This window comes from Xenopus tropicalis, chromosome 4 (genome assembly GCF_000004195.4).
Source record: "Xenopus tropicalis strain Nigerian chromosome 4, UCB_Xtro_10.0, whole genome shotgun sequence".
NCBI classification, from domain to species: Eukaryota; Metazoa; Chordata; class Amphibia; order Anura; family Pipidae; genus Xenopus; species Xenopus tropicalis.
The window spans coordinates 44398176-44426040 of NC_030680.2; the positions used below are offsets into that span (position 1 = coordinate 44398176).

Genomic DNA, 27865 nt, shown 5'->3' on the forward strand with positions numbered 1-27865 from the left:
TTTTTAATCAGTTTTGGGATTTTTTGCACATTAAAGGGATTAATTACTGCACTGCAGCTGAAGGCCCTTACATTGCTCTGCAGTCAGTTTTTCACAAAATACCATTCATTATAGGTACAGTTAGGGAATCCATTATCCGAAAACCTGTTATCCAGAAAGTTCAGAATTACGGAAAGCCCATCTCACATAGACTCCATTATAAGCAAATAATTCAAATTTTTTTAAATGATTTCCTTTTTCTCTGTAATTATAAAATGGTACCTTGTACTTGATCCTAACTAAGATGTAATTAATCCTTATTGGAGGAAAAACAACCCTATTGGGTTTGAATATTTAAATGATTTTTAGCAGACTTAAGTTATGGAGATCCAAACTATGGAAAGATCACTTATCCGGAATACCCCAGGTCCTGAGCATTCTGGATAACAGGTCCCATACCTGTACTTGCGTCAACATGCACTTCTTGCTCTTCCATATGGTTGCGATTGGTTCTGATGCACACACGCACACATTTTAAAGCAAAACCCTGCCCCATCTGTCTATTAACCTTTAAAGAGCCAACATGAAATATGCAACAAAGGGAATCTAATGTAACATGCCACACTAAGGCCCTAAGGTCTTAATACAACACACTTATGGGGTGATTTATCAAATTAATTTTTATTTTATTTTTTTACGATTCAAGGCTAAAAATTTGAATTATGGTTCCAAAATTTGAATGTCTAATGTTTATTATGTGCAAAAAAAACTCACATCTGCTTTGTGTAGCATTTTGAAAACCCACTTCTCTTTTAATGTGATAGGAACTTGCTTTGTTTTGTCTTCATTTGGAGTCTGCACACTGTGCTGTAATGCTGTATTCTTATTTTAAAGCTAAACTGGCATCGTACCTTCATTTTGGGAGGATGCCAATTAGGAATTTCCTGTGCTCTTGGATACACTTGCTGTTACTGAAGTTTAGTTGTATTTAACTGGCAACTTTATTCATTGATAGCTGAAAGCATAATCCACACTTACAGTATCTGTGCATTATGGGAAGTGTATTAGATGCCTTTTGGCTTTAGTTGAGTAAAAGGAACACAATTCAGCATTTTGTTTCTGCAATATCTACATGGCTGAAGAGTGTTTGTAAAATATGCAGTGTAGCTACTACTTATGCAACATGCTTGTTTATCAAGTATAGCAAATGGTGTGTAAACACACACATACTATTTATCAATTTATCTATTGCAATGCCATTTGATTAAAAATTTGTTTGTGCACATTATTCTCCACTAAATGTAGCTATACAGTTTTATGAACCTTTTTCTGAAAAAGCTGTGGCCTTATTTCACAAATGCTCTGGGATTTGTCTTTAATCGCCTTTTTTCTTTCATATTACAGATGGTGATGACGACCCGCAGTTCTCCTGGGTGCCTTCATCTCCCTCCAGCAAAGACATTGCTTCACCTACTCAGATAATAGGGGATGGATGTGATCTCGGCATAGGAGAGGAAGAAGGGGGATCTGGATTGCCTTATCCATGCCAGTTTTGTGACAAGTCTTTTAGTCGCCTGAGCTACCTGAAAAGACATGAGCAAATCCACAGTGACAAGTTACCTTTCAAGTGTACCTATTGCAGTCGCCTTTTTAAGCACAAGAGAAGTAGGGACCGCCACATAAAACTTCACACAGGAGATAAAAAATACCATTGTCATGAATGTGAGGCTGCATTCTCTCGCAGTGACCACCTGAAAATTCACTTAAAAACACACAGTTCTAGTAAGCCGTTTAAATGCACAGTGTGTAAGCGTGGATTCTCCTCCACTAGTTCACTGCAGAGTCACATGCAAGCTCATAGAAAAAACAAGGAATATATGACAAAATCAGACAGAGAGATGAAGAAGGATGACTTCATGTGTGATTATTGTGAAGAGACATTTAGCCAGACCGAAGATCTGGAGAAGCACGTGATGACACGTCATCCACAACTCTCAGAAAAGGCTGATCTGCAGTGTATCCATTGCCCTGAAGTATTTGCAGATGAAACTTCTTTGCTTACCCATATTGACCACGTCCATGCTAACAAAAAACACAAGTGCCCTATGTGCCCAGAGCAGTTTTCTTCAGTAGAAGAAGTCTATTGTCATCTTGATAGCCACAGACAGCCTGATTCAAGTAACCACAGCATTAGTCCAGATCCAGTTCTAGGTAGTGTGGCATCAATGAGCAGTGCAACCCCAGATTCAAGTGCGTCATTGGAACGAGCTTCCACTCCAGATTCTACTCTCAAGCCTATAAGAGGACATAAAAGAACAGGATCATTTGATAGAGAAGATGAAAGGAACTGGCCTAAAATTACCTACAGCTGCCCTTACTGTTCAAAACGAGACTTTAATAGTTTGGCAGTTCTTGAGATTCATTTGAAAACCATCCATGTGGACAAACCTCAGCAAAACCATACATGTCAGATCTGTCTGGATTCCTTGCCCACTTTGTACAACCTAAATGAGCATGTCAGAAAGGTGCATAAGAACCATGCATACCCAATGGTGCAATTTAGCAACATAACAGCATTTCACTGTAACTATTGCCCAGAAATGTTTGCTGACATAAACAGCCTCCAGGAGCATATAAGAGTTACACATTGTGGCCCAAATGCAACTACACAGGAGGGCAATAATGCTTTTTTTTGTAACCAGTGTTCTATGGGATTTCTTACGGAGTCTTCCTTGACCGAGCATATCCAACAAACACACTGCAATGTAGGAAGCTCAAAACTGGAATCCCCTGTCATTCAGCCAACACAATCTTTCATGGAAGTTTATTCATGCCCTTACTGTACAAACTCCCCCATATTTGGCTCCATACTAAAGCTCACAAAACACATAAAAGAAAACCACAAGAACATTCCACTAGCAAATCATAAGAAGTCAAAATCTGAACAAAGTCCTGTCTCTTCAGATGTTGAAGTCTCCTCCCCAAAAAGGCAACGGTTGTGTGTCAACCTTAATTCTGTGTCTAATGGAGAGTATCCTTGTAATCAGTGTGATCTAAAGTTCTCCAATTTTGAAACATTTCAGACACATTTAAAGTCTCATTTGGAACTGCTTTTAAGAAAACAGTCATGCCCTCAGTGTAAAGAGGACTTTGATTCTCAGGAGTCTCTCTTACAACATCTCACTATACACTACATGACCACATCAACACACTATGTCTGTGAAAGCTGTGACAAACAGTTTTCTTCAGTGGATGATCTGCAAAAGCATTTATTAGACATGCATACTTTTGTGTTATATCATTGCACACTCTGCCAAGAAGTATTTGATTCCAAGGTTTCCATCCAAGTGCATCTGGCAGTAAAACACAGCAATGAGAAGAAAATGTATCGTTGTACAGCATGTAACTGGGATTTCAGAAGAGAGGTGGACTTACAGCTACATGTGAAGCATAGTCACTTGGGAAACCCAGCAAAATCGCACAAGTGCATCTTCTGTGGGGAAACATTCAGCACGGAAGTAGAGCTTCAGTGCCACATCACAACTCACAGTAAGAAATACAATTGCAAATTTTGTAGCAAAGCTTTCCATGCTATTATCTTACTGGAGAAACACCTGCGTGAGAAGCACTGTGTCTTTGACACTAATAATCAAAATGGTACAGCCAATGGAATGGTGCCTGCAAATAAAAAGTCAGAGTCTGCAGAAGCACAGAGTGTGCTGATGAAGAATCCAGATGTTACTAACAGTCATGAAGCCAGTGAAGATGATGTAGATGCTTCTGAGCCTATGTATGGTTGTGATATCTGTGGAGCAGCCTATACAATGGAAGTTCTCTTGCAAAACCATCGCTTAAGAGACCATAATATCAGGCCAGGGGAAGATGATAGTTCAAGAAAAAAGGCAGAATTCATTAAGGGTACTCACAAATGCAACATCTGTTCAAGAACATTCTTTTCAGAAAATGGACTCAGAGAACACATGCAAACACACAGAGGCCCTGCAAAGCATTATATGTGTCCCATTTGTGGGGAACGGTTTCCCTCCCTATTAACGCTAACTGAGCACAAAGTTACTCACAGCAAAAGTTTGGACACAGGGACATGTAGGATCTGCAAAATGCCTCTTCAAAGTGAAGAAGAATTTATTGAGCACTGTCAGATGCATCCGGACCTTAGAAATTCTCTTACTGGATTTCGCTGTGTTGTGTGTATGCAGACTGTTACTTCTACTCTGGAGCTTAAAATTCATGGAACATTCCATATGCAGAAACTGGCTGGGAATTCTGCTGCCTCCTCTCCTAATGGTCAGACATTGCAGAAAATGTACAAATGTGCTCTTTGCTTAAAAGAGTTTAGGAACAAGCAAGATCTGGTAAAGCTAGATGTCAATGGCTTGCCATATGGCTTGTGTGCTGGGTGCTTAAGCAGATCCACTAATGGACAACCATCAAACCCTACACCACAAGAAGCTTGTGATCGACTGTGTACTAGTCTGAGGTGCCCTGAGTGCAGTGTCAAATTTGAAAGTGCAGAAGACCTGGAAAGCCATGTTCAGATGGATCACAGAGACTTGGCACAAGATTCTAGTGGACAAAGAAAAGTAGCTCAATCCTCTCCAGTCCCCAGAGTAAGTCCATTTATTAACTCTTAAACATAACAAAGCTTTAACTGAGATATTAAATAATGACTGTAAAAGATAAATAAAAGTAGTGTTTATCTTTTTAGCTTAAGATATTCACTGCATTTAATTTGCCACTTTTTTATTATTTTTTTCATACTTCATACTTTTTCATTACTCTTTCTTTCAATTTTCCTTTCCTCCAAAAGGTCACAGTAAGGTAAGGTGACAAAATCTCTTTTGAATCTTATCCTGTGGGGTGGGAGGTTAGCTTGCCTTGTGGCATAGTACTGGAAATGGAGTGCTCATTTAGGAAGCAATTGTGCCTGGCTGAAAGACATGCATGGATAAGCAGGACACATAAGCACCACCTCTCATGAATACATCACAGCTGAATGCAGGTAGCTCTGTATTCATGGATGGGAATTAGTTCTGGGGAAGAAAGTTACTCAAAGCAGAAGTTTAAACATAGGAACATGTAGGATCTGCAAAATGCCTCTTCAAAGTGAAGAAGAATTTATTGAGAACTGTCAGATGCATCCAGACCTTAGAAATTCTATTACTGTATATACTCGAGTATAAGCCGAGTTTTCCAGCACTCAAAATGTGCTAAGAAAGGAACCCTCGGCTTATACTCGAGGCATGTAGTAGAGGCAGTGCGGGTTTACCTATCCAACCGGCCTTTTCCTTCGATTCCTCTGAGGGATGTACTTTAAAGATTAACTTTGTTTCTTTGTCCGACGTAACAGGAATCGTGACACTGAGTCTTTGGAGCTGTACATCACTTCGCCTTCACGTGCGTGCGAAATTTTATCATTTATAGTGCACACAATCATTGTTGCATCAATGTACTAGAATTGGATGCTGAAAGTTGTAGTTCAGCTTGTTTAACAATGACTAAGCAAGGGCCTAATGTTAAGTGAATATATTTTACTGATATAGTTGTAATGCTGGCAAAACAATATTGATCCAGGTTGTTATTTTGTCAGGCTGATGCCATATGGGACACAAGCTAGCGTGCAGGTGTGTTAAAAGAAATGGATGCCTAGGCTTATACTTGAGTCAATAAGTTTTTCCAGTTCTCTTAGGTAAAATTAGGTACCTCGGCTTATATTCGGATCGGCTTATACTCGAGTATACACGGTACTGGATTTTTGCTGTGTTGTGTGCAGACTGTTACTTCCACTCTGGAGCTTAGAGGTGCTGGTGGAGAAGTATACTTTCTTTTTAATATGAGAGAAATGGCATTATGTTGTTTTTTATTTTTTTTTGCTATAAGTTTTGTTAAAAATATCTATGGTTATTGTAGATAATCTATATGCACTAAACAATACTTAAATAGCTTTCAATTTTATCACTTGTTGGTTCTGCTGAGTTTGCAGTAAATTATTAGAGCACAAACCAGTAAGTTTAAGTTAAAAGGAAAAGGGAGGCTGCTCCAGGGTTTGCGCATCCCAACAGATTTGCCAGATTGTGTGAAGAAGATGGGAGTGTGAACTCTGGATTGGCGGTTCTAGGTGAGGCTGATCTCTCTAACAGCCGGGAGACCAGTTTCACTAGTAGTGGTGGGGAGGAGAGCAGAGCTAGGCCTAAACAGATGGTGGTTATAGGGGATTTGATCATTAGGAAAGTGGACAGGGTAATCTGTCAAGCGGATCGCTTCAACCGGACAGTTTGCTGTCTTCCTGGTGCCAGGATTCGGCATGTGGTTGATCGGGTTGACACATTATTGGGAGGGGCTGGGCATGACCCGGCTGTCTTGGTACATATCGGTACTAACGACAAAATGAATGGTAGGTGGGGGACCTTAAAGAGTGAGTTCAGGGATCTAGGCTCTAAGATTAGGCAAAGGTCCTCCAATGTCATTTTTTTGGAAATTTTGCCGGTGCCACGTGCAAGTTTAGGGAGACAGCGGGAGCTTAGGGAGCTAAATGCGTGGCTAAAGTCTTGGTGTAGGAAGGAAGGGTTTGGGTTCCTAGAGCACTGGGCTGACTTTTCCTTGGGGTACAATCTATACAGCCCTGACGGATTGCACCTCAATGGAAGGGGGTCTGCTGTGCTAGGGGAGGGAATGGTTAAGAGGTTGGAGGAGTGTTTAAACTAGACAAGGGGGGGGTGGGTGAGCTAGAATTCCATGGGAAAATTAGTGTAGACGGGGTAGGGGGTCTAGCAAAGGGTTGTGGGGGAGGAGTGAGGGGGGCATATAGTTTATCAGATAAGGAGCTTCTGTTACAAGGAAAGCAGTCTCATAATTGCCTTAGCTCTAATTCTCCCTTAGCTAATGTAAACATCAGAGGGAGAAGTAATAATCTCCGCTGCATGCTGGCTAATGCGCGTAGCTTGTCGGGTAAATTAGGGGAGCTGCAAGCTATTGCATGTATTGAAAATTATGATTTAATAGGTATCACTGAGACCTGGTGGGATGATAAATGCGACTGGGCTGCGAATTTAAATGGTTATACACTTTTTAGGAGGGACAGAGAGATTAAAAAGGGTGGAGGGGTTTGTCTTTACGTAAAGTCAGACTTAAAGCCATGTAATAAAGACATTACCAATGAAAACGTTGAATCTCTTTGGGTAGAAATTTCAGTAGGGCTGAAGGTCACAAAGAAAATTATCATTGGTGTATGCTATAAACCACCCCGTATAGATGAGGGGGATGAGGCCCAGCTATTGTTGCAAATGGAGGAGGCTTCAAAACTGGGTCAAGTTGTTGTTATGGGGGACTTTATTTATCCGGACATTGACTGGAGTAATGGGGTGGCTAAGTCAGAAAAAGCTAGTAGGTTTGTAAATATGCTAAATGACAACTTTTTATTTCAGGCAGCTCAAGAACCCACTAGGAATGACTCTATTTTGGACCTGGTGATTTCTAATAATAATGAACTCATCTCTAACATTTGTGTGGGTGAGCATTTGGGGAACAGTGATCACAACATGGTCTCCTTTGAGATAATGCTGCAGAGACAGCGCTATAAGGGAGTAACTAAAACACTCAATTTTAGACGTGCGGACTTTGCCAGTATAAGGGCATCTCTGCAATGTGTCAACTGGGAAAGGCTTTTCATAGGGTTAGACACAGAAGGAAAATGGAACATCTTTAAAACATTGCTTTGTAGGTATACACAACAGTATATCCCCCTTGTAAGCAAGGAGAGGCATCGCAAAGCAAAACCTTTATGGCTGAATAAAAGTGTTATTGTCGAGGTTGGTAAGAAAAAACGTGCTTTTAGGGCATTCAAGTTAGCTGGGACAGCAGAAACTTTCATCAGGTACAAGGAAGCAAATAAAGCATGCAAAAAAGCTATCAAGCAAGCTAAAATAGAAATGGAAAGGGATATTGCAGCTAGGAGTAAAAAGAATCCTAAATTATTTTTTAATTATGTGAATAGTAAAAAAATGAAGCAAGAAGGGGTGGGAACTTTATTATCACGGGGGGGTAAGTTGGTTGATGAGAACGGGGAAAAAGCTGAAATTTTGAACTCTTATTTTTCATCTGTCTATACATCTGAGGAGCCAGCTAATGAAGGCTTCCCTTGTAATATGCCCAGTTCTAGTAATTTAGCTACTGGCGCATGGGTCACTCGGGAGGAAATTCAAAAGAGACTTGAACATGTAAAGGTAAACAAAGGTCCAGGGCCGGATGGGATTCATCCCAGGGTATTAAATGAGCTGAGCGCTGTGATTGCCAAACCTCTTCACTTAATTTTTCAGGATTCATTGAGGTCTGGCATGGTGCCAAGAGACTGGCGGATTGCTAATGTGGTGCCGTTATTTAAAAAGGGATCTCAGCCTGAAAACTATAGGCCTGTTAGTCTGACATCAGTAGTAGGAAAACTTTTGGAAGGGGTAATAAGGGATAGGGTACTTGAATACATTGCAGTTCACAATACTATTAGTTTGTGCCAGCATGGTTTTATGCGTAACAGATCTTGCCAGACTAATTTAGTCGCCTTTTATGAGGAGGTGAGCAGGAACCTTGATGCTGGAATGGCAGTTGATGTCATCTACTTGGACTTTGCTAAAGCGTTTGATACAGTACCTCACAGAAGGTTAATGATCAAATTAAGGAATATTGGCCTAGAACATAATATTTGTAATTGGATAGAGAACTGGCTGAAGGATAGAGTACAAAGAGTGGTGGTAAATGGAACATTTTCTAATTGGACCAGTGTGGTTAGTGGAGTACCGCAGGGGTCAGTCCTTGGGCCTTTGCTTTTTAACTTGTTTATTAATGACCTGGAGGTGGGCATAGACAGTACTGTTTCTATTTTTGCTGATGACACTAAATTGTGCAAAACTATAAGTTCCATGCAGGATGCTGCCGCTTTGCAGAGCGATTTGACAAAATTAGATAACTGGGCAGCAAACTGGAAAATGAGGTTCAATGTTGATAAGTGCAAAGTTATGCACTTTGGTAGAAATAATATAAACGCAAACTATCTACTGAATGGTAGTGTGTTGGGGGTATCCTTAATGGAGAAGGATCTAGGGGTTTTTGTTGATAACAAGTTGTCTAATTCCAGGCAGTGTCATTCTGTGGCTACTAAAGCAAATAAAGTGCTGTCTTGTATAAAAAAGGGCATTGACTCAAGGGATGAGAACATAATTTTGCCCCTTTATAGGTCCCTGGTAAGGCCTCACCTTGAGTATGCAGTGCAGTTTTGGGCTCCAGTCCTTAAGAAGGATATTTATGAGCTGGAGAAAGTGCAGAGACGTGCAACTAAATTGGTTAAGGGGATGGAAGATTTAAACTATGAGGTGAGGCTGTCGAGGTTGGGGTTGTTTTCTCTGGAAAAGAGGCGCTTGCGAGGGGACATGATTACTCTGTACAAGTACATTAGAGGGGATTATAGGCAGTTGGGGGATGTCACCCCTTTAGATTAGAGGAAAGGAGCTTCCATTTGAAGCAGCGTAGGTGGTTTTTCACGGTGAGGGCAGTGAGGTTATGGAATGCCCTTCCTAGTGATGTGGTAATGGCAGATTCTGTTAATGCCTTTAAGAGGGGCCTGGATGAGTTCTTGATCAATCAGAATATCCAAGGCTATTGTGATACTAATATCTACAGTTAGTACTAGTGGTTGTATTTATAGTTTATGTATGTGAGTGTATAGATTGGTAGGTGTGGGTTAGGTGTGCTGGGTTTACTTGGATGGGTTGAACTTGATGGACACTGGTCTTTTTTCAACCCTATGTAACTATGTAACTATGTAACTATGTAACTATGTAACAAACCAGTAAGTTTAAGTTTTGAAAGCAATTTACAAGGTACTTATAATGGCTAATGCCATACCAGGGCTTTGTATGCTGTTAGCCCTACATTTATTTTGAATTTAAATGTATTTAATGTACTTGTGCTGTAAATGTGTTTATCTTACTCAGTTTGATTTTGTGGTAGCCTTATTGGACTTACCGTACATGGGTTAGGCAGGTAAACTGTACGCTTTTTCTAGTAAACACACCAAGCTGGTGTAATTTACATCATTACATGAATTACTGCTGTGGAATCCTAAGATAGTGTTATTGTAACAGAATAGTATAGTGCAGTGATCCACAACCAGTGGCTCATGAGCAACATGTTGCTCACCACCCCCTTTGATGTTGCTCCCAGTGGCCTCAAAGTAGGTGTCCATTTTAAAATTTCTGGCTTGGATCCAAGTTTGGAAGCATTTTGGAGGCACAGAGAGAGCGTCCTGCAGGCTACCAGTCCACATGGGGGCTTTCAAATAGCCAATCCTCAAAGAACTTTTTTTATGCTTGTGTGGCTCACTAATACTTCTTACATCTGAGTGTGACTCATGAGCAAAAAAAGTAGGGGATCCCTGGTGTAGTGTAATAAACTAAACAGGAGTGAGGTTTTTCCTCACCATGTTGCTTTTCAAGGGACGCAAAGGAGGCCATTCCTGCAATATTTAGGCATTTAAAATCACTGATATTATAAGGGCAAATCTTTTTCTCTCATTAACTAAATAAAAAGCATTTGACTAAAAAAACAACAAATTATAGGAAGGGTTCTGTAAGCAAAAATAAAGCTATACGCAACTCCCTGGTTTTGTTCTCCAGAATTAATCAATCTTAAAGGACTAAATGTAAACCCCCAACAAAAAATGTAATCAATGAACAGTTTCTTTGAAATCTTTAAACACTGCCATTCCGTTTGTTGAAGTGTTAAAATTAAGCCTGCAGCATCTCCTGGATTCCTTCTCCTCTTCTAGCCGACTTTGCCCCCTCCCTCAGAAATTTGGCTGTTGGCTACTGTTTGGTCACATCTTCTCAACTCAGGTTACTAAACAGTCTAGCAGCCAATGAAAGTGATGGCACTGATGGTTTTCATAGAAAGAAAGTTCTGCCTGTGTAAGAGTGCATTCTTCATTGAATGTTTGTAGATGTCACTGATGACGTGCCCAAGAGAAAATGGCTGCCAGGTGAAAGCTGCAATTTGTTTTAGGAAAATGTGATGATGCTGGCGAGCAGAAGGGATATATACAGAACAGATGGTGTGGTTTGGGTGGCGGTAATGCTTCCATATACATGGTAGATAAATGTAGAGTTTACATGTCCTTTAAATTTTTTTTGGGAAAGCTCTCATTATAGGGCAAACATCATAATTTATTTACAGTCATATGAAAAAGTTTGGGAACCCCTCTTAATTCTTTGGAGTTTTGTTTTTCATTGGTTGAGCTTTTAAAGTAGCAATTTCCTTTTAATATATAACATGTCTTATGGAAATTTCAGCAGTGACATAAAGTTTATTGGATTAACAGAAAATATGCAATATGCATCATGCATCATAACAAAATTAGACAGGTGCATAAATTTGGGCATCCCAACAGAGATATTACATCAATACTTAGTTGAGCCTCTTTTTGCAAATTTAACACCCTCTAAACGCCTCCTATAGCCTTTGATGAGTGTCTGGATTCTGGATGGCAGTATTTTTTTACCATTCAGCCATACAAAATCTCTCCAGTTCAGTTAAATTTGATGGCTGCCGAGCATGGACAGCCTGTTTCAAATCATCCCATAGATTTCCGATGATATTCAAGTTGGGTGACTGTGACGGCCATTCCAGAACATTGTACAGGTATGGGATCAGGAAAGGCCATCTCCCAGAGACTCCATTATAATCAAATAATTCTAATTTTTGAAAACGATTTCCTTTTTCTCTGTAATAATAAAACAGTACGTTTACTTGATCCTAACTAAGATATAATTAATCCTTATTGGAGGCAAAACAATCCTATTGGATTTATTCAATATTTAAATTAATTTTAGCAGACTTAAGGTACGGAGATCCAAAATTACAGAAAGATCCCTTATCCGGAAAACCCCAGGTCCCGAGCATTCTGGATAACAGGTCCCATACCTCACATATAGTTGTAACACACTTCCTATATTTTATTAAATCTGATATAATACTTGAAAGACTTGATTAACCATGTTCCACTTCAGATTTTTTTTTCCAGCCATAGGAATGCTCATGTTCTTCAAATGTTTTGCGATAGTTGTTTTACTAGCATGTTCAAACAACATTCTCCAATACGAATTTAGGGACCAGGTAAAAATAGTAATATTCCTTCCTTTCCTCAATTGAGGATTTATTTAGATGTTTTGTCTCTATGTACCATGTGAGGAGTATGATTCTACGTTTCTAGAAGTAAACTATTCAAAGAACTCTGATATTCGATACCAAATTTCCTTCTTAATAACTGTCTTGATGTTTCTTGTTTCCATTCCTTAGAATACGGCAAACCATATTCTTTGTTTATATTAGGGACATTCTGATATAAATAAGAGACTAAGCTCCTGTTAAATGGGTATTTTTCACTTGCCATTTAAAAAATAAAATGGAGAGAGCCAATGCAAATTTAGTGTTTTAACCTCAACAGCTATGTAACTGCTTGAAAATAGGGGGAAAAAAGTTCTGCATTTTAATATACTAAACAAAGCAGCTTAATGTTTTTATTCATCTTTGTCACTAATGTTGACACATTTTTTTTACCAGACAAACTATTAATATTAGATTAGCTAACTTGAAGTATGTATACTGCAAGCTAAATGTTATTACCTGCTTACAATATACACAATTTGTTTCGTGTTTCCTACTGGCTGGAGTACTGCTTACATCCAGCTTATGGGGCTCGCCCCTTAGTGCTGTCAGGAGTTAAGTAACACTAGGTAGAGTTTGGTTTAGGGCAAGAATTAAAATAATAAAAAAAAAAAAATCACTGTTATTTCTAATTTGTTATACCGAGACATTCTTATATCCAATACAGAATGGTCAGTATTACTTTATGCCAAAACGTTTTGTACCTATTACAATATAGCATGTAGGCATACTATCAGTACATGCAGACAATTAAGCCTCTGCTAAAATTCCTAATAATTCCCTTGCTAACTGGTTTGTATTTTGTGTGTATATATGTAGTTTGTTTCCTAAATACAATTAAAAATCAGATTTTTTTTGTATTTATATAAAAAATTGTTACCAGAATTTGTATTATGGCAATACATTTTAAATCAAATGTAACCGAATCACCTTATTTGTAATTGATTAGTAAGAATTACATTTTAATGGGTTTATCTGTTGCTCTTTACAATTTAAATTCCTTAGCTATAAGGATAATGGGGTATATATATTATACTGTGTAAGCCAGCATCACCGGTGATGTTGCCCATAGCAACCAATGAGCTCTTTGCTTTTGTTTTCTAACTTGTAGGTGATCGTCAAAATGTAATTTCTGATTGGTTGCTATGGGCAACACCACCGGTGATTTTGGCTTACACACTGTAGTAAATATGCATTAATGTCTTCTCTTAACTATTTTGAAAATGCCAACTTCTCTTTTTGAGTACAAGAAACACAGGTTCTATCCTTTGCAGGTAAAAATACTGAATATTGATATTGAAATGAACGCTAATAGTGGATTAATGCTAATTTTTCAACCTTAACGTGGATCTTTGTGGACACATGGAATAGTTTCTTCCTTGGGCAAAGCCAGGGACCTGCCCAAAGTTTTGTTCATGTGTTCTTTCTTAATTTAGATCCAAGGCTGTTTATGCAATGTGACTGTAAATACTTTTGTTATTATTAATGTAGCTTTTACCACCATTGCTGTTTACAAAACATATTTTTCTGCTTGTTAAAAATAGAAAAAGACCTACCAGTGCATCAAATGCCAGATGACCTTTGAGAATGAGAGAGAAATTCAGATACATGTTGCCAACCACATGATTGGTAAGCTGGAAGTTTTTGATAATTTTAAAAAAGAAAAAATGTGAAGTGGCTGAAACTGTATATGTTTTCTATGTGAAGGTATAATTAGAAAAATACTGTTAAACCTGTCTGAGAGCCACTGTTTGTAGATGTATATACAGAAATATTGGTACAAAGAAGAACTGGCTCTGCAAGTTGTGTAATTATTACTTGTATTTAATTTTGCCATCCTTGCCTTATTTTTGTTACTAAACGGTACTCTTCCCTTCTTGTAACATAGTAACATAATAAGTTAAGTTGAATAAAGACACATGTCAATCAAGTTCAAACTTTTATTTCTATATATAACCTGCCTAATTGCTAGTTGAGCCAAAGGAAGGCAAATAAACCCTGCTGAAGCCTCTCTAATTTGCCGCAGAAAGGGAAACAATTACTTCCTCCAACATGGCAATCCCTGGATCACCTTTACTATGAGTTGTCTTTCATAACCCTGTATTCCTTCATTTACTAAAAAGCCATCCAACGTATCTAATATATAAGCCAGTACAACTGATTCAGGAAGAGAATAACAGCGCTCACTGTAAAAACCCCTTTCTGAATATTCAGGCAGAACATCCTTTCTTGTAATTGGAGTGGGCACCCTTGTGTTTTCTGGAAGGACCTACTGGTAAATAAAGCATTAGAGAGTTTATTATATGATGCCCTTATATATTTAAACATAGTTATCATATCACCCCTTAAGTGCCTCTTCTCTGGGGTAGTCTTTCTTCATAACTTTGAAGACTTTCCATACCCTTTACCAGCTTACTTGCTCTCCTGTGGACTCAATAATGTCCATTTTGAGCACTGGAGACCAAAACCGCACAGCATATTCTAGATGGAGCCTAACCAGTCCTCTGTAAAGTAGAAGCATAACCCCCTCCGTCCACAAATCTATGCCCCTTTTAATACAGCTCAAAACCTTTGCCCTTGCAACTGCTGCCTGGCATTGCATACAACAGCCAAGTTTATTATCTACAAGGACTTCAGTGTCCTTTTCCATTATAGATTTGTCTAGTGCAGTCCCATTAAGGGTATAAGTGGCTTGCATATTTTTAGGTTCCAGGTGCATGACCTTACATTTATCGACATAAAATCTCCGAGAACAGAACCTCGGAGGTCCATACTAAGAACCTTACTCCAAGTAGGAAATGTACCATTGACAACCATCCTCTGTACCCGATCCTGTAACCAGTGTCCTATTCATGTGCAAAAGGACTTCACTAAGACCAACAGAGCTTAGTTTCGAAAGCAGTCGTTTGTGGGGTACTGTATCAAACGCTTTGGCAAAATCCAAATATATCACTTCTACTGCAACCCCACTGTCCAGCTTCTTAAAGTGATACTGACACACAAAAAACGACTTAAAATAATAATGTGCATCAAATGTTAGCTATAGGTCATGCTGACCATTTTTTGTTTAAACTTTTGCTTCTGCCAGTAAATGTTACCTTGAAGATTGAACCCGACTGTTTTACAGCCCGACTGCCACTTCTTTCCCTGTCTGTTATCTATCTCTTCACTGACATCACGTGACATAGGCGGGCCCTGCTCTTTTTTTTTTTCCTTACTTCTTGGTAGTCCGTGCATTGCCTAAACAAGTGATCTGTTCCTCCTCACATCTGAACTGTGAGTTTGCTGTCTATTAATCATGCTGTTTATTATCTGCTCGTGCCTGTACGACCTGCGTTGTCTCCCCTCTCCACATACTTTGATGCCGGACACAGCTCAGCCCCACAGACAACAGTGTCCTGCACACTGATCTGAAAACCCACAGCCTCTAACTCTTTGCTGTCGGAGGTCAATTTTGCAAGTCGGGCAAGCAGCAAGATTGTGGTTGCCTGCACTTTTCAAACTGAATGCATAGGAGGTGCTTTTAAACACCAACCAACTATTGCAGCGCAAACATGGCAGCGCCCTCAGGCAGTTAAATAGGGGATAGTACAGGAAATATAAGTGCAATAGCCAAGTAGTTTTACACTGAAATGAGAAAGATAATACAATAATATAGCAATGAGAGGTTTAAAAAGCATTATGATTTTTGGTGTCAGTATCCCTTTAATCATAAAAAGCGATCAAATTTGTCTGACATAAACTGTCCTTCGTAAAGTCATGCTGATTACTGCTCATTATGCCATGCTCCAGAACATAATTTTGAATGTGATCTCTTAACAAGCCTTTAAATAACCACCGATGTCAAACTTACTGGCCTATAATTGCTAGGCTAAGATCATAATCCTTTTTAAATATAATAATTACATCAGTGTCCTATTAAATGATATACCATTATGGTCAGTATTACCAAGGGGTTCAACCACTTGCACATTCGCTATACAGTATGTCCTGGGTTGTTAGTCCAGTACAACATTTTTTTCTGGTTGGCTCTTGAACAAACTGTGACATAAAGTTGTCATGTGACAAGTTTATAAAATTCTTTCCATTTAGATTCCTGGCAGTACTAATTCTCCAGTCAATACCTGGGTAATTAAAATCCTGCATTATTATTACTTGCACTAAACTAGCATTGTTTTTCTATTTGCAACAGGAGCTGAACCTCTTCCTCTTTACTTACCTTAGGAGGTCTATAGCATACCCCTAGAATTAATTTGGGGGAACCCAGACTGAAGTCTATACTTACCGCACAGTTGCAATGCAACCTTTTAATGAACAGAGATTAGTGGCAAGAACAGGGAGTTGATTGTAGGTCTCAAGAATGAGAAACAATGAGCTGTTAAGGAGTCTCATATAAAAGTTGAAGTGCGGAAAAAGCTGAAGTGTTGTTTAACAATCTGGCTCTATGATAAAAAAAAGTACTCTAAACAAGATTAGAGAAATGTATGCCAGGACAGTATGCTGGAGCATTTTTTGTAATTCATTGTTTTCAACTTTGGTTTTTCTGCTTTTTTGACATAGTTCTTCCCATGGAACACACACTGTAGAAGCTTTTACGAAATAGTCCAGTAAATTAAATTTATATTTTCACGTTATAATACTTGATCGGTGGTGGGATAATATATATATATGTTACATGATTTTACAGGAAGTACCTAGGCTTGTTCTTCAGTCTGTCAGTTTTTAAGTGCATAGTAAATTAGATTAAAAAATGACACATGTCCACCGAGTACAACCTTTTATATAAAAACTGCTTGACTGGTTAGGTATATGGTTCTGCCTCACCCTCTCACATGAGGCAGATTTCTTGTCCAGATCCCTTAAAATCTTTATAGTGCATGTTTGGCACCCCTTGCCTTGCTAGCAGGCTCCAAATAGTTTGGATTTTTGTCACCATATAAAAGAACACTACAACCACAATAATATATTTAAAGACTGTATTATTATAATGGACTTATTAATGCACATACCACTGATTTATTTACAATCAAGTTACCAAATCCTAGCTTGATGTTACAGGGGTTGTTCACCTTTGAGTTAACTTTTAGTACAATGTAGAATGTAGTAATATTCTGAGGCAATTTGCAGTTACCCTTCATTTTTTATTATTTGTAGTTTTTTAATTATTTAAATTTTAGTTAATCGGCTCCCTAGTTTGGAGTTTCAGCAGCAGTCTGGTTGCTAGGGTCCAAGTTACCTTGGCAATCAGGGAGTGAATTAAACGAGAATCTCGTATATATGAATATGTGAGGACTTGAATAGAAACATATGTTTTAAAAAGTAACAATAACTGAAAGCATGTAGAAATTTTAGGCACAGAGATGACAGTTTTTAAGCTACCACAACGAAATCTGTACTAGTATACCACCAGTTTCTCAGCCCCAGTTGAGTTGACATGTGTAAACTCCATAAAGTAGCTGTTTGACTGAATTGTGCATTGTCCAATTGGGAATTATGACCAACAGTATCATTGTGTAACCACTGCATGTTTTTTTGCGTGTGTATGATTCTGCCACACTCAGAACTGTCTGTGAATAAATGTACCTGTGATGTAAAAACCATTTATACCCTTAATGGTGCTGCACTTGGCAAATCCATAATGGAGAAGGAACTTGGAGTCCTTGTAGATAATACAATTGGCTGTAGCAAGCAATGCCAGGCAGCAGCTGCAAGGGCAAACAAGGTTTTGAGCAGTGTTAAAAGGGGCATAGATTCTCAGTAGGAGGGCGTTATTCTTCCCCGTTACAGAGGAATGGTAAGGCCCCATCTAGAATATGCTATTTATTTTCAGTCTCCAGTGCTCAAATGGAACTTTGAGTGAGAGAGGGTCCAGACAACTGCCTATGACTTAGTACCGTAAGGGTACAAAACGCGTAAGGTGGCATTCTGTGGGGTCTGTAGGTTTTTAATATGATATGAATATATGAATAAAAATTTGTGATTTTTTTAAGTTGATATGAAGTTTGGGATATTTTTTGATATGGAGGTTTGATTTGCCTTTTAATCTGGGGGCTGTATCCCATTAACTTTGGCCCCTTTTTGACTGGCCATTTAGGATCCTTATTATTAATAAGGGCATGGAATGTCTCAATTATGAAGAAAGACTGGCCAAGTTAGGGTTGTTAACACTGGAGAAAAGGCGCTTAAGGGGTGATATGATAACTGTTAATAACTACTATTTAAGACAATCTCTCTAATGCTTTATTTACCAGTAGGTTCTTCCAACTAACAAGAGGGCGCCTATTCCAATTAGAAGAAAGGAATTTTCGTCTAAATATCCAGAAAGGATTTTTTATTGTGAGAGCTGTGACGTTGTGGAATTCCCTCCCTAAATCAGTTGTACTGGCTGATACATTATATAGCTTCAAGAAGGGGTTGGATGGCTTTTTAGCAAGTGAGGAAATACAGGGTTATGGGCGATAGCATTTAATACAAGTTGATCCAGGGACTGGTCCTATTGCCATCTTGGAGTCAGGAAGGAATTTTTTCCCCCTCTGTGGCAAATGAGAGAGGCTACAGATTTTTTCTTTTTTTTTTACTTCCTCTGCATCAACTATCATTTAGGCAGGTTATGTATACTTTAGGTATTAAAAGAGAAGGAAAGGTGAAAACTAAGTAAGCTTTATCAAAAGAAACACAGGATTTCTTGTCTCTCTTTTTTTGTAAACATGATGTTTCAATGTCTGACTTGGTTTCTCAGAAACATCCTTAATTCCTGTGGCCAGATTCTCTGCAGTTCTCTTCTCTCCACCCTCTCCTGCTCCCCCTCCCACCAGAATGCTAAGAACTCCTTCCCCTCTACCTTAGAAATGTGTGATTTGAGCTTTAACGGCTAGACTGCAGTCAGGAAGCTACTTAAAATGGCAGCTGCTGTCTTAAGCAAATGGAGAAAGCTTCTAAAGCTGTTTACTCAGGTATGGTAATGGTTTCTACAGAATAAATATATTGTTCTAGGTGGCACTAATGTGGCAAATCTATTGACCGTAAAATGCGTTTAACTATGTAACTCCTGGAACAAGGTTTGTGATGCTTATTTTGAAGATGACAATATAGGCACAGATCACAGATGGTAATTTTATCACAGGTGGTAATTTTGTTGGGCATGAACCCAGTTTCCCTTCTTTAAGTATGAGTATTATAATTGGAAGTTGGGAGTCTGCCGACCGCACTTGTCCCCAGCAAGGTGGAGTGAAGTCTTGGCACTAGATCTTCGTTTAGGAGGTGATACCAAGCTATTGGTAGACCATCTGTGCTTGGAGTTTTTCCCTGGGTGAAGCTTCCAATGGCCTCTATGACCTATCCCAATGTTTTTTGACTATCTAAGTAAGAGGACTAGGCTGCATTTACTGTAAGAAAGGTGATATTTTGCAGAAATTGGTCTGATTCAGGGTCAGTATATGTGACGCACATAGTGTTAATAGTGTAGTATTCAGCAAATGTGTTAGCTATATCAACTATCGGGTCTATTGCATATTTGCCCTCCTTGATTTTGACTCTAGAGATCATAGTACAATGGTTGTTGATTTTGGCTAGGTATGCTAGGGTTTTCCCCTTTTTGTCCCCTTTATCGAAGACACACTAGCTAGTATATAACAGCTTCTTATGGGTAGAGGTGGTTTGAGTTACTTCTAGGTCTCTTTGGGCAGGTATAAGCATTTGTTGGTTTTGCTCACTGTCATCATCATAGTAGGCTTTTTCAGCCACAAGTACCTTATATTCGGCTTCAGCAATCGGCTGCTTAGCCTCTCTCTCTGGACTTTCGCTATTGCTGAGATTAGAGAACCCTGGGCTAAGGCTTTGTAGTCCTCCCAAACTGTATTGGAGTGACTAGCTAGCAACATTGTTAGTGTCCCAGTATGTTGTATAATCTGCATTGCAGGTGTCTGTGAGCCACAGTGGGAAGAGTCTCCACAGGCAATGTTGGGGTTGGGACCTGGTACATATTTTTAGATTGAGAATAGCATGATCTGATAGGGTTCTTGGGAGGTATGAGATTGCTTGTAGCCATTGTGCAAATTGCTGTGAACCCAGGGCCATGTTAATATGGAATGACAAGAGAATTGTTTCTAGGTTAGGAATTTATGTATCCATATGTCTAGGAGGCCATGGGCCTTCAGCCACTGCCCAAGTTGGTTACTCTGATAAAGGGAGAGAGTCTAACCAAACCAGGGGTGGGTGAGACCGCACTTAGGCCTACACCCCCTCGTGGCCCGATGGATGCTCGCACCGGTGCAAATTTGCCACTAAAAAATGTGTCTGGGGGGGTACTATAACGTTCAGTATTAAAGCGAAATGGAGGGTGAGCAACATGTTGCTCTAAAACCATTGGTTGGGGATCACTGTATAAATGCCTCCACAGCCAACTCGCCCAGTGGTATTGTGTGACCAGCTTTAAGATTGTTATGTGCCTTGCTCACCTCAACATCATTTTTTTTATAATGTATTTGCTGCTCTGCATGAGTGGCCATGAGTGGCAATAATGGATTATTCGGTTGTGATACTGGCAGCATCTAAGGGTTCTTTCTAACTGCAGAACACAGCAAAGCAATTCTGAGATTTCTTCTCTTGTAGCAACTGGCAGATAGCAGTCAGGGCTTTTGGGACTGTAAAGAGGTGAGCCAAATTATACTAGTAATAAAGCTGAGACCATTTGTGGAAAAGGTTTCCACCTCCAGGGTCTCTGCAAAGTCAGAAAAACATGACATTTGCATTTTCCATATCTATATATTGACTGCCAAAAAAATGTTGTTCACTCAATTAAGACCTATAACATTTGGGAAACATAACAATTTATAAAATATTTACAACCTTATTTGCATTTACTGTGGAGGGCTGTATCTTTCATTTTCACGTTTTCTTGTGGCTACTGGGAAAGGCTCAGGGCCGATGAAGCAGAATTTTAAAATTATTCAGAAATGTTTAGCATCAACATTATTTAAAAATTTTAACCACCTACCTCTAATGTATAGTATTTGTGTGTTTTTATGACTAACTTGTCTGCATTTTCTCAGGTGAATGCAAGACATTTATTGCATGGGCAATTTGTCTAGATTAATAAAAATTCACTGCTATTGGATTTAAATTTCAGATTTCATTTACAGCTGTTTTTTATTAGGCTGGTCACTGGTAAAGAAAAGTTGACAAGCTGTACTACACTACCTTGTTATAAAGAATTCCTAAGGAGCTGCAAAAAAAGAAAAAAAAAACCTATGTACAACAGTGCATTATTACTGCAGACAGTTTAAAAAAGCAAATTCATATTTTGCTGGTAATTACACCAACTAAATTCAGGGAGATAATTTTTGTTTGGGCCTTTTTTGCTGTTAAAAGTACAGTCATAACTAGTAGCTGCAAGTATGCAGAAACTGCATAATCCCATACTCTGTTCAATATGTTGAAGAAAAACTACAAATCTTCTTTGGTTTGTGGCAGCATTCCAGGGGTCACTTTCCTGTATAGAGTGAAGAGTAATAAAAGTTTATGTGTGTGCAAATTTATACTAACTAATTAAAAAAAATTAACAAGGAATGTTTTATAAAACTGGTTAATATCTGACACCTCCCTGTTATGGCAAAGTCTGCGTTTTTATTGACATTTCAATGTAACCTGCATATTTCCGTTTGTAAAAAAAAAAAAAAAAACAACTAAAGAGATGAGCGGTAGCTGTATTTTCTGTGCTATTCACAGTTGTAGATTTTATGTTAATTCCAACTGGATTATTGCCCCCCTGCCAAGTTTACTAGAGACTCGCTGTGATATGAATATATGAATAAATTCTATCATTTTCTTATATTTTGTATTTGCTCGTTCTTTTCTTTTTTTAGTATTTGCCACTTTTATAACATCTCAATAATAGCAGTTTTCTGGAATCTTAAGAACAAATGAAATGTTGCCAGCAAATCAACTCACATCGATTTATAATGTAAAATAGCAAGAATAATTACAAGAGAACCACTTACACAGATGTTTTTCTCCATCTAATGTAATCATTGTTTACTAAATTGTTTATTTTGTACTCTTGATTAAGAATGAAATATTGATACTTAATGTGGACAAAAAATTGGAACAGTTGAATGTATGTTGTTCAGGGGTGGTGTAGGGTGGAGTTTCTGTGCATCTGCTTCACCCAGGGTTATAGAGCCATACATACTTGCACTGCTGTCTTACTGAGCACATATTTATGCATCACAAAGAAGCTGCACTTGAACCACACTGTGGGACATTCCCTTAATGTGGTTAATGTAGACTTTCTGTTTTTTTTTTATTACAATGTATTTAACAACTATTGACTATACCCCATCAAAGACAAATGTACATGCCTATAATTTGGCATGGTTTTCACATTATAATTACTAATAAAATGCACTGTTAGCCATTCCTCCTCTTATATGGATTTGTTTTTTCTTTTCTACTGTGTTCAGTTTTATTAGGACCTAAAGATAGTATGTTGCATGAAGTAAAATCAGGTTAAAAAAAAGTATGGATTTGAAAACACATACAGAGGAAAATATCGACTTGAGAGAGCTTGTCACTGGAATTTGCAGTTAGAATACCCATGGTGCACAGAGCAGGTATTGCTCATGCAGGGCATTGCTACCTGCCCCATGCTGTCTGCCTAACATGCATCAAAGCCTTTTCCTGAAAGAATTCTCTGTCAGGGTGGGGGGAAATGTCGTTCTACGCCCCAGGAGCATTCTACTAAGACATCCAACAAGAGAATAAAATATGTTGGTAAATATTCAATGTAGCTAGAAGCCAGGATGCTGAAGTATACTAGGCATTTCTAATGGTGGTTTGTTTTCTAGATCTAAAAAAACATCCATGTCTAGAGGCAGGCAAATTTAGTATGTATCTGCAGTCCCAATATAAACTATCGATTTATCACTGTTTTTGGTCAGTTTGGGTGTTTGGGATTTTGTAATGTTATTTTTTCATGATGCAGATTTTGCTAATGATTTCTTTTTTTTAAATGTGGTCATAGACATACCAATATTAACAGTATGTTTCCCTTAAAATTTGCATTCCCCATTATCTAGTCTGCCTTTTTTCTGACCAGGAGTTTATAACATTTTTGTATTTTTCTTTTACATATTAATGATGCACCATATCCATAACAGGTCTTAGCTCAATAATTACCATGGGGCTTAAATGCACTTAATCAGTGATGACACATTTTATTGCATTGTGCTTATTTTTGCATTATAGTTTGCTATTTGGGCAAATCTTTAGTGGAGAATTTGGCAGAATCTAATAACTGTGAATTTGGTGTATCCCTACTTATTTTTTGTTTTTGATCAGGCGCTTTCTTTGTGCTATCACATCCTGACCTACAGTGGCTTGCAAAATTATTCGGCCCCCATGAACTTTTCCACATTTTGTCACATAACAGCCACAAACATGAATCAATTTTATTGGAATTCCACGTGAAAGACCCAATACAAAGTGGTGTACACGTGAGAAGTGGAAGGAAAATCATACATGATTCCAAACATTTTTTACAAATAAATAACTGCAAAGTGGGGTGTGCGTAATTATTCAGCCCCCTGAGTCAATACTTTGTAGAACCACCTTTTGCTGCAATTACAGCTGCCAGTCTTTTAGGGTATGTCTCTACCAGCTTTGCACATCTAGAGACTGAAATCCTTGCCCATTCTTCTTTGCAAAACAGCTCCAGCTCAGTCAGATTAGATGGACAGCGTTTGTGAACAGCAGTTTTCAGATCTTGCCACAGATTCTCGATTGGATTTAGATCTGGACTTTGACTGGGCCATTCTAACACATGGATATGTTTTGTTTTAAACCATTCCATTGTTACCCTGGCTTTATGTTTAGGGTCGTTGTCCTGCTGGAAGGTGAACCTCCGCCCCAGTCTCAAGTCTTTTGCAGACTCCAAGAGGTTTTCTTCCAAGATTGCCCTGTATTTGGCTCCATCCATCTTCCCATTAACTCTGACCAGCTTCCCTGTCCCTGCTGAAGAGAAGCACCCCCAGAGCATGATGCTGCCACCACCATATTTGACAGTGGGGATGGTGTGTTCAGAGTGATGTGCAGTGTTAGTTTTCCGCCATACATAGCGTTTTGCATTTTGGCCAAAAAGTTCCATTTTGGTCTCATCTGACCAGAGCACCTTCTTCCACATGTTTGCTGTGTCCCCCACATGGCTTGTGGCAAACTGCAAACAGGAATTCTTATGGTTTTCTGTTAACAATGGCTTTCGTCTTGCCACTCTTCCATAAAGGCCAACTTTGTGCAGTGCACGACTAATAGTTGTCCTATGGACAGATTTCCCCACCTGAGCTGTAGATCTCTGCAGCTCCCCCAGAGTCACCATGGGCCTCTTGGCTGCATTTCTGATCAGCTCTCTCCTTGTTCGGCCTGTGAGTTTAGGTGGACGGCCTTGTCTTGGTAGGTTAACAGTTGTGCCATACTCCTTCCATTTCTGAATGATCGCTTGAACAGTGCTCCGTGGGATGTTCAAGGCTTTGGAAATCTTTTTGTAGCCTAAGCCTGCTTTAAATTTCTCAATAACTTTATCCCTGACCTGTCTGGTGTGTTCTTTGGACTTCATGGTGTTGTTGCTCCCAATATTCTCTTAGACAACCTCTGAGGCCGTCACAAAGCCGCTGTATTTGTACTGACATTAGATTACACACAGGTGCACTCTATTTAGTCATTAGCACTCATCAGGCAATGTCTATGGGCAACTGACTGCACTCAGACCAAAGGGGGCTAAATAATTACGCACACCCCACTTTGCAGTTATTTATTTGTAAAAAATGTTTGGAGTCATGTATGATTTTCGTTCCACTTCTCACGTGTACACCACTTTGTATTGGTCTTTCACGTGGAATTCCAATAAAATTGATTCATGTTTGTGGCTGTAATGTGACAAAATGTGGAAAAGTTCAAGGGGGCCGAATACTTTTGCAAGCCACTGTATACCAAAGGATTGCCTAGTTTGTAGACAGTCAAAAATTGCAGCTTGGTGGCACCTACTTTGAGACCACTGGGAGCAATATCAAAGGTAAGCCACTATTTGGGGATCACTGGTCTACATCATTTGTTATTATAGTGGCCACTTTATCTGCTTGAATGACAGAATAGAGAAAGCATGGACTGCAAAGTCAGGCCTGGAATTGTGGCGAGGTCTAGGCCTAGGGTGACACAAATTTAGGAGTGGCATGCCGCCCAGCCGCACCTAGATTTGTTCGCATACGGAACACTTGGACCAAGTGTCCTCTCTATAAAGACTCTAAATCTGTACATATAGCTGGAAAAGACTAAATACGAACTGGCTAGTCATCTTTACTGGAACAAACCACAGAGAAAAGCAAACACCTTAAAGGAACAGTACAGTGTAAAAATTAAACTGGGTAAAATAGACAGACTGTGCATTTTGAGAAGTTTTCTCAAACGGCGAAAAATGTTGTGCGTCATTTTTTCCTTAATGTGAGCGACAATTTTTTGCTGAACGGTGAATTTGTCTGCGCCAAATTTTATCTCCCATCAAAAAATCCGTCAATGCCAAAACACGGAAATTCGCAGCAAATCCATGTCTGGAGAATTATTTCGCCCATCACTAATGTTCACCCTTGAATAAATCTGTTATTGACGGAAACATGTACAGACATGGATGCATTCAAAGCACCTTCATAGAAAATAGAATAAAGGTCATCCACAGGTCTGGTGCAACCAGAGTCGGACTGGGGCACTGCTGGTGTCCCCTAACCCCCCCCCCGCAGGGGCCCCCCTAACCCCCCTCGCAGGGCCCCCCACCCGACGTCCTCCCCCGAGCACGTAAATTTAACGTGTCAGGGGAGGAGCGGTTGGGCAGGGGGAGTGCCGCAAGAGTCGGATCTGGGCCCAGTCCGACCCTGGGTGCAACTTTACTGTTTAATGTGGCATGAGAGTCAACATGAAGATCTCTAAACTCAAGAGTAGATGGATTACTGTGTCTGTGGTCTTTGTTTGCATGTTAGTCATAACATTTAGATTTCATGAAATCTGTGAAGTTGTTATCCCAGTGTCCTTGACACTGGTATAACAGAAAAGTTGTCTTTATTGCATTTGCATAAACTTCATAGGGACTGGCTAAGCAATAACAGTAAATACTGAATGCCTGAAAGTCAGATAGGCCTAAAAGGACAAGGTATATTACAGCTTTATTTGCAGTGTTCTGTAGCATAGAAACAAGAAAGAAATCTTCCTCTCATTTATTAACAGATATATAAAAAATATAATAAAAATTAAACACTGACCTAATCATAAAAGATAAAGTTGTATTTATCTATTTATCTGCCATGATTTATTTTTCCACTTACATCCAGACCCCCTGTTTTGAATGGGCTTTGCTTACTTTACTATTTGTGTGCATATTATGTTCTGGTGCACACATTTCATATGGCAGCTACAGCAATTAGTTATTTCAATCAACTTGTGGTTTTAGAAGAAATGTAGCTTTGGCTAGTTAACCTAGGTATTGATGTCTGCATAAAGATGTTTGGGCATTTGCAGCTACCAACTGTCCTGATTTTCACGGGACAGTCCCTCTTTTAACAGCTCAACCCACAGTCCTGGATTCTTACTGAAATGTCCCTCATTTCTCTTTGATCTCCTACACTGAATGCTAAAAAAGATACAAATTAATTAAAAAGTAGCTTTTATCAGAGAGCCTGAAAAGTTAAACAAGCTTTACCTGCACTTAGAAACAGGGTTTCTCACATTTCATTAAAAAGTAGCTTTTGGCAGAGAGCCCAGAAACCTTAACAAGCTTCATCTGCACTTAGAGACATTGTTTCTCACATTTATTTAAATAAGTGGGCTTTTGGCAGAGAGCCCAGAAAGTTAAAAAGCCACACCTGCTCTGATATACAATTGTAACTAATAAGCTAAAACAGGTCTCTTGGGGGAACTGAGACTTGCAGCTTAAAGGGCAATTTCAGATTTTTTAACAAAACTGTAATAATACATAAAACAAGATCGTAAAAAAACCCCAGAAATGTGTTCAAACTTTAAATAACCTGCCAAATTTAGTCAAATGGGAGTGGTATTTAGGGGGTGTGGTTGCAAAAATGGGTTTGCAAAAAAAAAAAAAAAAAAAATTGGCGACATTTCTTTGTCACTCTTTCCACTTTCAAAATGTTGGGAGGTATTGTGATCTGTATCTATTTAAATGTCTTTGGTTATATACCTCTTCAAATGTATTTGTTACTCAGACTGTCAAATGTCTTTCCAACATTTCAATATGCTCTTGGTAAACATAACTGGTTTGTTTATGAAGTAGCTTAATAATTGAAGACTTTAAGCTGCATAGCCCTTACATTTTATCTGACTTGGCATATGTAACCAATATATTATAGCTGGATCTGTCAACCATTCCTTATTTCTTTGGTTTAAAAAGTCAAGGGCATTAGTGAAGGCAAACTGGGGGTAATCTGCTATAGTAGTATATAGTTCACTGTAAATTTGTTTGTTAATTTGAAAATAACTTGAGCTTGTTCTGTTGCAGTAACAAAATGGGCTCTTTCTACACAAGAAATATTTAATAGATGTTGGCCGCTGAAAATTTGCTCTTATCTGACTTATCATTTGAACTACTACTTGGGTACTATAATAATGA

General features: G+C 38.8%; 1 protein-coding gene across 3 annotated transcripts in view; it reads left to right on the top strand.

The window, feature by feature from the left end:
* znf423 (zinc finger protein 423) overlaps window positions 1–27865 on the top strand; it is a 232346-nt gene that overhangs the window by 117492 nt on the left and 86989 nt on the right. For all 3 annotated transcript variants that reach the window (XR_208509.4, XM_004913546.4, XM_002937371.4), the window contains exons 4-5: window positions 1384–4607; window positions 13752–13836. Coding sequence is in view for 2 of the 3 variants with exons in the window: in XM_002937371.4 (XP_002937417.2) it covers window positions 1384–4607; window positions 13752–13836 (3309 nt within the window). In the remaining variant the exon portion in view is untranslated. The remainder of the gene's footprint in view (window positions 1–1383; window positions 4608–13751; window positions 13837–27865) is intronic.